We start from the raw sequence: 13,047 nt of genomic DNA on the forward strand, positions 1-13,047 counted from the left end.
AAGTACATACACACATACATACATACATACATACATACATATATATATATATATATATATATATATATATATATATATATATATATATATATATATATATATATACACACACACACACATACATATACATACATACATACATACATACATATATACATATATATATATATATATATATATATATATATATATATATATATATATATATATATATATATATATATATATATATATATATATATATATGCCTGGTGTTGGCTTAATGGTTAAGGTAGTGGGCTTGGGATCCTAGGGTCCTGAGATCAAATCCCGCTCAGCTGTTGAATTAACACCAGGTGGGGTTGACTCTGCCTGTCATCCTTCCGAGGTCGGCAAAATGAGTGCCAGCATGCTGGTATACTGTGTCGGAGTGGCGACTCGTCCAGGATTGTTCCCAATAGCCAAGGAGACTGCTTCGGCAGCACCAACGCTCTGCACAGAGTATGGTCCTAATGGATGGATGGATATATGTGTGTATATATATATATATATATATATATATATATATATATATATATATATATATATATATATATATATATATATATATATATATATATATATATACATAATCGCAAATAACACTCATCAGTTTGCTGATGGGGATAGTAAATGTGTTGGTGGGGGGAGAGAAAAAGGGGGTGGAAGGGAAAGAGGGGAGGGAGAGAGAGTGGGGGAGAGAGAAGAGGTGGAGGGGAAAGGAGAGGAGAGAGAGGGAGCAAAGAGGGTTGGGGGCGCGAGGAGCGGTGGGGGAGGGGAAGACAGTGCGAGGTGAGGGGAAGGGAAGGCAGACATGAGGTGGAGCGTTAATTGCAATTCATACTGTTTCATCAAAATGATTCTGCATTGAATAATAGTGAAGATTGATACAAAATAATGTCTGAAATCCACCTTCTACTGGTCATACTATGAACACGGCCTGGAGAGAAACACCACCCGGACATGTCCGGAGACAAACTCCCATCAATAGACAAACTCCATCCATCGACAAACTCCCGCGCAGACATAAATACCGCCCAAACGCGTCCAGAGCCAAGCTGTCCAACAACAAACACCGACCGGGCGTGTCCGGTAAGAAGCACCACCCGGACGCATCCCATAACATACACCTACTGGACACGCCGAGTCGATGTATGTCACCGGACGCGTCCAGAGACATACACTGGCCGGAAATGTCCAGACACAAATTCCCGTCCAGAAATAAATACCGCCCAGACACATTCAAAGACAAACACTGCCCAGATGCATCCGGAGCCAAACTGTCCAGAGACAAACACCAGTCGGACACGTCCAGAGATGAGACATAAACTCCATTCTGGACACGTCCTGAAACAAACACTACTTGGATGCGTCCGGAGACAGGCTGGCCTGAGACAAACACCACTTGGACACGACTGGAGACGAACTACCTTCCAGACCTAAACTCCCATCCAGACAGATAAGGAGACAACCCCTGCTGAGACACGTCCAGAGACAAACACCGTCCAGACATAACCACCATCCAGATATGTCCAGAAACAGAGACAGACAAAGAGAGGGGAAAGGAGTGTAAGAGAGGTTTGGGAGGGGGCGCAGCACTGTATTGGGCGGGCATAGAACAAGGAAGGGACAGAGGGACAGAGGGAATGAGAGAGTGAGAGAGTGAGAGAGTGAGAGAGTGAGAGAGTGAGAAAGTGAGAGAGTGAGAGAGAAGTGGGTGTGGGAGAGTTATCAGACAGAACATGTTATGCTTTATGAACAACGCAGACGCAGACGCAGACGCAGACGCAGACGCAGACGCAGACGCAGACGCAGACGCAGACGCAGACACAGACACAGACACAGACACAGACACAGACACAGACACAGACACACACACACACACACACTAGTGCTCGGCCGATTTCGGCAATTTTTGGGGAATCAGCAGCTTGGAGTCAGTGTGATTACCGACGACACTACGTACTGTATACAACCCTAAAACCTCCAGTTGCTTTCACTGAAAAACAATTTTCCATTTATATAGACATTTCAGGGATATGTTCACAAACATTAATGTTAAAAATAGCTGTGTGTGATGGATGGGGGAAAAAAAATTTGCTTGGTAATTTAGAAAACACGTTAATACGGCAGCAAACGGCTCGGAAATTGGGTGTTATTTTACAACTTGCTCAGAATGACGGAGCACAAACAACTCGCTCAGGATGACAGAGCACGAACAACTCGCTCAGGATGACAGAGCACAAACAACTCGCACAGGATGACGGAGCATGAACAACTTGCTCAGGATGATGTTGCATGAACAACTTGCTCAGGGTGACGGAGCACGGAGCACGAACCACTCGCTCATGGTGATGGAGCACAGACCACTCACTCAGGATGACGGAGCACAAACAACTTGCTCAGGATAATGGAGCACGAATAACTCGCTCTGGATGATGGAGCATGAACAACTTGCTCAGGGTGATGGAGCACGGAGCACGGAGCACGAACCACTCGTTAAGGGTAACGGAGCACGAACCACTAGCTCAGGGTGACGGAGCACGGACCAATCGCTCAGGGTGACGGAGCAGGAACCACTAGCTCAGGGTGATGGAGCACGAACCACTCGCTCAGGGTGACGGAGCACGGAGCACGAACCACTCGCTTAGGGTGACGGAGCACGAACCACTCGCTCAGGGTGACGGAGCATGAACCACTCGCTCAGGGTGACGGAGCACGAACCACTCTCTCAGGGTGATGGAGCACGAACCACTAGCTCAGGGTGATGGAGCACGAACCACTCGCTCAGGGTGACGGAGTACGGACCACTCGCTCAGGGTGGCGGAGCACGAACCACTCGCTCAGGGTGACGGAGCACGAACCACTCTCTCAGGGTGACGGAGCACGGACCATTCGCTCAGGGTGATGGAGCACGAACCATTCGCTCAGGGTGATGGAGCACGAACCGCTCGCTCAAGGTGACGGAGCACGAACCACTCACTCAGGGTGATGGAGCACAATTCCCTCGTTCAGAGTGATGGAGCATGAACCATTCGCTCACGGTGACCGAGCACGAACTGCTTGCTCAGGGTCATGGAGCACAAAACAATTGTGCAGGGTGAGGGAGCATGAGCCACTCACACCTGGGGAGAGAGCACGAACCACTCCCTCAGGGTGACGGAACACGAACTGCTCGCTCAGGGTGATAGACCATGAACTGCTCGCTCAGGATGACACAGCACAAACCACTCACTCTGAATGACAGAGCAAGAATCAGTTGCTCTGAATGACAGAGCACTAATCACTCCCTCTGAATGACATGGTGCTGCAAAAGCGTCCGCAGTGAGTGAACGATTCACTCAAAATGACAAAGCACGGTACCGCTATCGACAACGGGCACTTATCAAGTGGCAGAAGCTCCTAAGCAAGCAATGCAATTTAATGTTGATATGGAACTGGCCAGGCTGGCCAGGCTTTCGCTGCTTATCATGTCGAATCGCTTCAACTTTAAAGCCGGTCTTCACAACAAACACAGCAGTTAATGAAATAAAATGAATTCGTTCAAATGATGACTTTATCCACAAAAGTATTGCTGCTCAATGCAGAACAACCCTGGAGACATCACAAAGCTTAATCACCCCTGAAATAAACATTGCTGAAAATCCACCATGTTGCCTGCACGCCTGTGCACGCGCCACGTGGTACATCAGTTCGGGGTCTCGGAAAAATTATAACTTTTTTTTAAAACGTACGTTTTCCACCAGATTTGCTTTGATTCCCCGTAGAGCACCTCATGAAACCTCCGAAAATATAGACACAGATCTGGCAGACGCTATGGATAAGCAGTCCCTCTGGTCTTGCAGTGAATGCATTAAATCACATTGCTCAATGATGCTGGTTAATTTTGGCACGTTCCTAAATTTTTTGTTCACTCAATATAATTCTCCAAACAATTGAAAAGATAAGTTTAATGCTTTGGAAACAACACGTTTTCTTGTGTATGTATGGAGAACGAGGGAACATAACCTTGCTTGCTTAAAGTAAATCGATATATCGGCTTAGTTACAAGACTCGTTATTTATTTAAATTATCAGATTTCACTCCAGATTTCGAAACTTATTTAGTCCTGATGACATCCAATCCTCAAAACCGACATAATACTTTGATGATGTACTTTAATTAGTCCATTAGAGTCGATCGTGGAAAATCCTGTCACATAATGCATGAAATCTCTCCAAGCTTCTAATTTGAAAATTATAGCACTTACAAAAGTGCAGTACCTATCGATTTGTAGCTATGATGAACAGGCTTTCGTGAATTTGAGTGTTGAAAGTGAAAAATAACTTTATCATGAAGAAATCATTGCGGCCTGTCCTAAGTCAAGGGATGGTTGAGCAGGCCAGGAAACATGGCAGCTTCAGGCCCCAGCGAGGTTGCCGAGGATGCGGCTTAAGGCCCCATAAAGAGCGGTGACCGAGGCCGCGCCTGATAAAGGAAAGAATTAAATAATTCCGTTAATTCTCTTCGAGAGGGGTGTTTTAATTAACCCAAACACCCAATTTTCACTCTTGCCTTTCCTTGGAGTTCACTCAGTATGCATGCAAAGTTTCAGGCTGCTAGGTTTTATGCCTTTGGAGTTATGTAGGACATACACTGACACGCACACACACGCATGCACGCACACACACTTATTGGTGCAGATAATATTGCTATATCATGCATTATATTGTCTATTCACAAAATCTCATTGGTGCGTGCGTTTATGTACAGATACATACGTGTGTGTGTGTGTGTGTGTGTGTGTGTGTGTGTGTGTGTGTGTGTGTGTGTGTGTGTGTGTGTGTGTGTGTGTGTGTGTCTGTCTTGGACTTTTGGCAGTCTCATTCATCGTACTTACTGAACGTCCCTGATGATATGCCATCACAAAGTAGTGATCCTGCCATTACAGAGCGAAGTATTTCTTGTACTCGCTTGTATGTACATTTATATCGATCTGTGGTGCAGTTAGGAAATTATTTGATGGACTGGGTAATTGGATGAGGAGGGCATTTTTCATTGTGCACCATTTCATAGGAAACAAGTTAATGTACCGCCAGAAGGGAAAATAAAGCCGGGGTGGAAAGAAGGATTACATCTCAAGGGAAATTACTGTGAGGCAATGCTCCTATTCTTAGAGGTTTAATCGCATAAAACCTTTCCAACATGGTGTTGCCAATGCTACAGTTGTTACCGTTTGAAAAATGTCCGAGGAAAACGAGAAAAGACCAAGGAAATAATTTGTTGAGTAATGGGAAATCGGATTTTAATCATGTTTCCACATTTTATACACATGCTGCTGATCCGCATTGAGGTTGCCATGAGTACATAAACTATCTGGCGTATTACTTTTGGTGACAGTCATTCAAAGCTCACAAAAGAGTTGCAAATCCCACATCTAGAAAATAACACAAAACCCATCAAGCACAACGCATAATGCACAACACAGAGCGCAATGTGCAACACACGACGCAGAACACACGATGCAGGGCACTCAACACAGAACAAACAATGCACCAACACACAAACACACAACACACAATGTGCAACGCACAAAGTGCAAAACAAAACACAAATCTGCAACACAAAAAAATGCAGCACACAACACAGAACAAACAACACACCAACACACAACACGCAAAGCGCACGACACACAACACAACATGCAATACGCAACATGGAACACACAACTCGCACCACACAATGCATGCAGCAAGCAAAATGCAGCACACAACACAGAACAAACAACACACCAACACACAACACACAAAGCGCACGACACACAATGCATGCAGCAAGCAAAATGCAGTTAGCGGGACACAGCACGCAACATGCAAACTGCAACACAGAGCATACAGCATAAAACACTCAACACAACACAACAGAAAACAATAACCAAATTGGGCTGTGGGAAATGGAAATCATGGACTTGCTCGGTGGAGATAGCCATCCTCCATGACTACTTGATCTCTGTTTCAATTTTGTCCTTCGGCATAATTTTTGCTTTGTTGGGTTCAATTTTGTTTTCATCAATCCATCATAATTAGTTCCTGAAAGCTCTGAAAAGAGTCCAATGTACAGTGAAGTGGCATAAGTGATGGAACATGGGTTAAATTTCCACACAATCGAACGACAGAATTGTCAGTAAATCATAATAATCATAATGCTGTACAAAGCAATAGTTCCAAAAACAACAACAAAATAAAAATAATAATAATAATAATAATAATAATAATAATAATAATGATGATGGGTGGTGTTTGACTCAGCAAGAATGGAAAACAAAGGACCATGTTCAAATTTCATATTCTGATCAAGATGTTGACTTAATCTATTCAAGTTCTTTGCTTTTGTCATGATTTATTTTTCTGCCATGCTCCACCAATTTTCTTCCGAAGTCTCACGCTTCCTCCTGGAGGATCTTGGAATGTGGGTATTTGCATATCCATGATATTGTTACGGAACCGGAGTTCAGGGGTTACCACGAGGGGGTTCCTCGTACTCTCTCCCTGAGGCCGCCAGCCGTGGATAACTCCCCATTCCCGAAGGATGCTAAGGAACTGCGGACGTCAATTGAAATCACCAAACTCAAGCAGGGTTCTCGCTCCTTAACTACCACGTTACCTGACCTGAAACCTGCCCTCAAAGTCCACCCATCTATTTAATACGTACGGCCGAGCGAACCATGGGTGAATATTAGCAATCGGTATGAGTGAATTTGTGAGGTAGAACATCTGTACCGGGGTACACACCATGTCAAAACAATTAAGGAATGGACAAATAAGCAGTTTTGTAGTATGCTTTTTAACAAACACACAGCAAGCATTTATTCCCAGTCAAAAAGAGGAGGTAATCAGGAGGAACGTATTTGCAATCGTAATCCATTAGCACTTATGGAAACCCCTTCTGCATCTTACTTATGCTATACACAATACAGGTATGCGATCTGAAACATTCTGGGGCAACGTAGATAGGAAGAAGAGAAGAAAGAAGTAGAGCAAGGCATGGTTGTGGCCTCTGGCTCACCCCAGCAAGCACAAGTGGGCCTGCACCAATCCAAAGTGGAGGGGTTGGGGAGGGGGGGGAGGGAAGGAATGGAAGTCAGAGTTATGGATGGATGTAGCATGAATTGAGAGGAATGGCAAATGCAGCGTAGACTTAGAGGAAAGGTGTGAGGGGCAAATCAGACCTTGTCCACTTGGGACCAGGGTTAATCGTTGATAGCTCTTTATAATTGTGGTCTCTTTGGTACGTCTCAAGTAAAAAATTAGTGGTTCTTCGAGGAAAACAAGAGAACGATCATGTAAGTCAGTGATGGAACCATTGTCCCATGCTGAGGACCTCATGGCTCTCCCATTGTCAGGACTCGCCCCGTGCCCGTCCTGCCACAACGCAGTCTGCTGAGCACAGCTTGGCCCAGCTATAGTGCAGCTCGTCCCATCGAACAGGTCTGGGATTTTGCCTTTTCAAGCTTCCTGGTCTGGGCGGAACCATGAGAGGGCAGAATTCCTGCAAGGCGGAGTGACCAGGATCAAAGGTCATGCTGCACCCTTAGATCCGGTGCGGCGTGCCCCCCATTTGCTGGATCTTCCAACTGTTTCCAAGGAAATCACGTCAAACTCCACCCACAGCTCTTGAGGAAACCACACCCTGAACAGAAATCTGTTTTTACCTGCCATTGCTGTTCTTGCCTTTTCTGTGGTTGTGTTTGAAATGTGTGTTGTGCCGTATCAAAAGTGCAAGAATGACTGAAAGAAAGGGAGGAATTTGAAGCAATAGAAAAATTAATGTAAATGGGATTTATAATTGGCACAAGGTGTGAAAAGTAATTCCAAGGCGGCGTGGTTAACAGAGGTTCAGGAACAAAATAGTGGGCGATGCAAACGGACTATAGGTGGATGGATTTATGGATTTGGAAGATGGAAAGGGTGATTGGAAGATGGATAGAGAGAGGAAAAAGAATGGGACAATTACTTTGAAGGAGGAAACTAAGCTGAACCCACACAACACATTTGTCCGTCATCCCCCATACAACGATCAGGGAATCTATCCAAGTACACGAACTAATGAAATAACTAATTCTGGGAGATCCTACGTGTTCGTGGATGTTCTCCCCCAGGGTCCAGTTCCACAACCGTCACACTATTTTATGTTTATTTGCTAGGTAGAAGAAGGTGTTTTTGATTGGTGACTTGTATTCTGCAAATTTAGCAAATGATATGTAGTACTGTACTCCATTTCTCATTCCATTGCTTTCCAAAGACACGATGTCATGCTTGGCCGTTTCTTCTGATTTGTGCATTAAATGACTCAGAAATACGAGCTTATCACTCAATGTAATGCTTCCAATTGTTTGATACAATTGTGGAGAATTTATCTCCTTTGTCATTGTTGCACTGATTCCAAGAGCATAATGTTTAGCCTGTCAAGGAAGATAAGTCTGTTGGATACAAGTCTGTTGAATATTGAAGTTGATGTTGTTGTCTGTTCCATCCATCCATCCATTGGGACCATACTCTGCACAGAGCATTAGTGCTGCCAAAGCAGTCTCCTTGGATATTGGGCACAATCCTGGACGGGTCGCTACTCCGACACAGGATACCAGCATGCTGGCACTCGTTTTGCTGACCTCCAAAGGATGACAGGCAGAGTCAACCCCACCTGGTATTAATGCAACAGCTGAGTGGGATTTGAACTTCGGATCCTAGGATCCCAAGCCCACCACCAAAACCATTAAGCCAACACCGGGCATACTATTGTCTGTTGGATAATTGTTCGATAAGTCTGCTGGATACAAGACGGTTGGAGATAAGTCTGTTGCTCATAATGCCAACAGGTAGTATTTGCAGAATTGGCACGACGCCATGTTCTACTTTTGTCCTAACTTTCTGAAGAACGTGAAGAACTACATCCTAATTCAGAGTTTCCTGGAAATGTCATCTTGCATCAAATAATTCCTGATATTTTCAAATTACGATTGTTATAAAATTATAGCCTATATCCATCTATACTAAGAGAGAGAGATGTTTGTCTGTCTGTCTATCTGTCCATGTCACCATTTATCGCAGAGATGGCCAAACGGATCTTCGTCAAACTTTCAGAGGTTCATCAATGAGTCCCAGGGAGTGTTTAGGCAAAAAGGAATTTTGAAAATAAATAAATCATTCTCCAGTACCTAAGCCTTTACAGCTCTGTGAAAGGTAATATTAAATGATCCCTGACCCCCATTCCTCAGTGGGTGGAGGAAAAAAAATTATTGGGGGATTTCTTCAAAATACAAACAGGATTAGAACATCATTGGGCAACGTGGGGTACCCCTGATTGTTTATTTATAAATTCTATATTAGAATAGTCTTTTATAACTGACCGATAAATGATTACACCAGTTCTTGAGGAGGTTTGAAAGCTGCACACCAGGCCCTGTCTGAATTCAGGCTTACCTTAAGGTATGCTCTTGGATGATTATTACTTTAATCATTGCAAGCACAATAGTTAGTAATCATCTGATTTCTGATGTGAAGTGATAAAAGACTGTTGTTCAGGTAGGAAGGATTATGAAGGTTTTTATGTGGATCAAACAGAATGATGATAAGAGTTGCAAACAAGATATGAGGTACCTATGTGGAATTCTTCATGTTCCTCCAGCTTGTGCGCATTTGGGACGTCAGGAGCAGGCAGGCATGTACGGAGCTGATACGCTGTTTGGAGATAAAGGGGAACAATAATTGGGCTTTCAGTGAAATATATTGGCAGGATAAATGTAAGTATCGTCATTTCGTTATTATTATTATTATGATGATTACAATTATCATTATTATTGTCACAATAAATCTCATTTTGTAGTGCACTTCATCGAATAAAAGTGTACAAATATTTCTGAACAAACATGCATCATTAGCTCCATCATCAAAGGTGGATGGAAGTGATGTTTTGACCCCTGTCTGTCGGTATATCTGTCTGTCTGCCTGTGAACAGGTGTCTCAAACGTTATGAATGGATTCTGATGAAATGTGGTGGACAGGTTGGGTGTGTGATGAGGATCACTTGATTTGATTTTGGTGAAGATCCGAATACTAGAATTTTTAAAGTGATTCGTTACCATTGAGAGATGGGCCAAAAACGATATACAGTACAGCAAAATATCTCAAAAGGTTGTGGACGGATTATTATGAAACTTGGGGGATTAATTGGATAGGTGACACGAACAAGCCGATTCGATTTCGGCTCAGGTCTCGATGCGGATCCAACCGATCAGTGGGATACAAAACGTAAACCGTTCAGCCTGGCAGAGGTATGCACTCTCGCGAGTGCCGTTCTAGTTATACATGTCTTCATAGATGTCATGTTCCCTCAACAGCCGTCCTGGGAATTTTTAGTGTTGAAATCACATTTTTGGAACAACGTCATAATATCATGATAACCATTATATTTTTCAAATGATAATATTACTGCAGCATCAATAAAATGAGGCATTCAGCCAATTTGAGGGAGGGGGTTCACGAACCGGATGTTCACCCTCCCCCTCCCACCCCAACTGTGTATCACATGGGTACCTCACTAGTATGGCTATAAATGTGGATTTTATCGTGCAGAATCAAACTGTGGAATTTGGTTCCACAGGTGAAAGAAAAGAGGAACAAATGATTGTTGCTGAGCAATGAGCCTGGATTTGGCAGACTGACAAGAAGAGGGTTACCAGCAGAACATGTGCACCTTGCAGAAATCTGGGAGGAACAGTGCCAGGAGAGGGGAAAGGGTACAATACAAAAAGGAGGTGAGAGAATATAGAGAGGCCACCAACCTGTCTGTGATGTGAAAGTAACAGGCCAAGACACTCAACTTTGTTGTGAGAGATCCCAATTATTTGGAGGGCCTTGCTTAATCCACAGCATGAAGAAGAGAAAGGTGTGAGGCAGGGGTGCTACCTGAAAGGGGGAGAGCAGTGCTCCACCAAGCTGCGGACGAAGGTCTTGTATGTGGATAGCAGTTCAGGTGTGCCGAGGAAGGACCTTGCATGACGGAGGATGCCCAGTCGACAGCTGGCCTTGGAGGCCAAGTTTGAAATGTGGTTTTCCCAATAAAGAACATGACTGATGGTGAGTGACAAAAGTTTGAGTGTGGGCTTTTTATGCAGCAAGAGTTTTTGACAGCAACGAGCCCATGGATACCACTTTTGATAGACATTCTGACAGTGGATGAGTCCACTTGAACCTCTGATGCCTCTGCCAGTTATTGTGTAAATTCAGCACTTGATTTTGTTCCCCCCAATTTCTTAAGGAACCTATTTTTGGGTATTTATCATGTGTTTTGCTGAGTTTCTATGGCCTTCCAATCCACTTATTATATCTCCCCTGTCTCAAAATGCTTCTGTATTGTTGCTCAAATGACACATTTGGAAGTACCTGTTTTGCATGATATTTCTCTCTGGGAATTGCCTTCTTGGTGTAAAACAATTATTTTGAGTCTAGTCGACTTTGAAAACTCTGGCAGATTGTGTGGGTTTATATCATGTGCAAGAGAAAAATTACAAAGTTGCAAAAAAAAGATGTGGTGGCCTCAGACTTTTGCACATTACTGTATGTATGTGTGTATGTATGTATGTATGTATACATCACAGAATGACAATGAGGATAGAGATCTAAAAAAATAATGACAAAGATCGTGGGAATCTAGTTTCACTGCGCGTTATTTACTTTTCAAATTAAAGTTTCATGTCAGCATCTTTTGAGCATTAGTTGGCTGATAGAAACTGATATTTATTTGTGAGGCCGAATTGACACAAAGTAATTAGGATGAATACTGATGGTTGTCCATATGCTGCTTGATTAAAAACACTCTATCAAGGTGCCATGCCCCATTCATTCAGATCCTCATTGATAATATAATTATTTTGGTTTTTTTTTTTTTTGCAGTTTCAGATTGGCTTATGTGGAGGCTGCTCTTTGTTGTCACCCACCTCTCCTATAAGGTCAGAGACGGGGGACATTGAACTGAGCTCCGTCTGACCGACCGTCCATGTACTTATGTGTGCACGATATTTAAAAAAAAAAAACGTCGAACATTTATCTTTCCTATTACAGATACTTATTCCTCATGGCGTTGTCTCAACCTGATTCGATCATGGCTGTGATTTTGCTCAATTATGTTGCTATGGCAACCATCTTGGTAACTTCGCTTGTGTATGCGATATTTCAAAAAACGTTCAAGATTTACCTTTCACATGACACAGATCTATTCCTCATACCACCCAAAAGGTGGCGGACCGAGAGAATCATTTCCTTGTTTTCTCAGCAGCACCATTATGCAAATCAGCTCCAAAGCAAAACCATCAAAGCAAAGCACAGCAGAGGGCAATCGGCCTGACGTGCAAAATTGGACATCACCATCTATTTCCACAGACTTTGCTCCGAGGAATATCAAGAAAAGGACAACTGTATTATCAAAAACCTCATGTGCAGGAACTACCACATCGGAAGGAAATCTCAGTAGAGGAGAGAACTGCTTCAACTCCAACGTTGGACAAACTGCTTCACGGACATTTTGTGATTGCGATTTAGTCAATGTCTCTTTTTAACATTAATGTACTGACACGATCTTTGAATGTGGAATCTCCTTCCTCCATCAACCAAAACTCCAATTTTGTCTTCAGTATTTCAAGAGGGAGATTCACCACCAGACCATTGCCTCTCTTCTGATCTACCCAATCGCCACCCCCCCTCCCCCTTACCACAATTCCGAAATAAAGACCCAAATTCTGTTTATACAAATGTTAAATTGTTCTTCATGTGAAGAGCAACTGATTTATGCCACCCATTATTTAAATGAATACATTTCTACTTTTGTCATCTGGCTCTTCAGCGAGCTTTGGTTTCTGCATACAATTCATTACCTAAAATAAGGAATATTTAATGGCACAGAGTGGCATTGTTATCGCAATTGCGCACAGTTCTATGCCTACACCATAATGTGTTTGCTCAATTAGTGTCCATCACTTTCCGTGAAAACAGCAAC

General features: G+C 43.2%; 1 protein-coding gene across 3 annotated transcripts in view; it reads right to left on the reverse strand.

The window, feature by feature from the left end:
* The window catches only part of LOC147027167 (CUB and sushi domain-containing protein 3-like), a 1,179,270-nt gene that overhangs the window by 269,662 nt on the left and 896,561 nt on the right, over positions 1-13,047 (reverse strand). For all 3 annotated transcript variants that reach the window (XM_085883358.1, XM_085883359.1, XM_085883360.1), the window contains one exon: positions 9,654-9,734. In XM_085883358.1, coding sequence (XP_085739484.1) covers positions 9,654-9,734 — 81 coding nt within the window. The remainder of the gene's footprint in view (positions 1-9,653; positions 9,735-13,047) is intronic.

Source organism: Eptatretus burgeri, chromosome 5, assembly GCF_056783735.1.
Source record: "Eptatretus burgeri isolate ZD-2024b chromosome 5, Ebu_testis_v1, whole genome shotgun sequence".
NCBI lineage: Eukaryota > Metazoa > Chordata > Myxini > Myxiniformes > Myxinidae > Eptatretus > Eptatretus burgeri.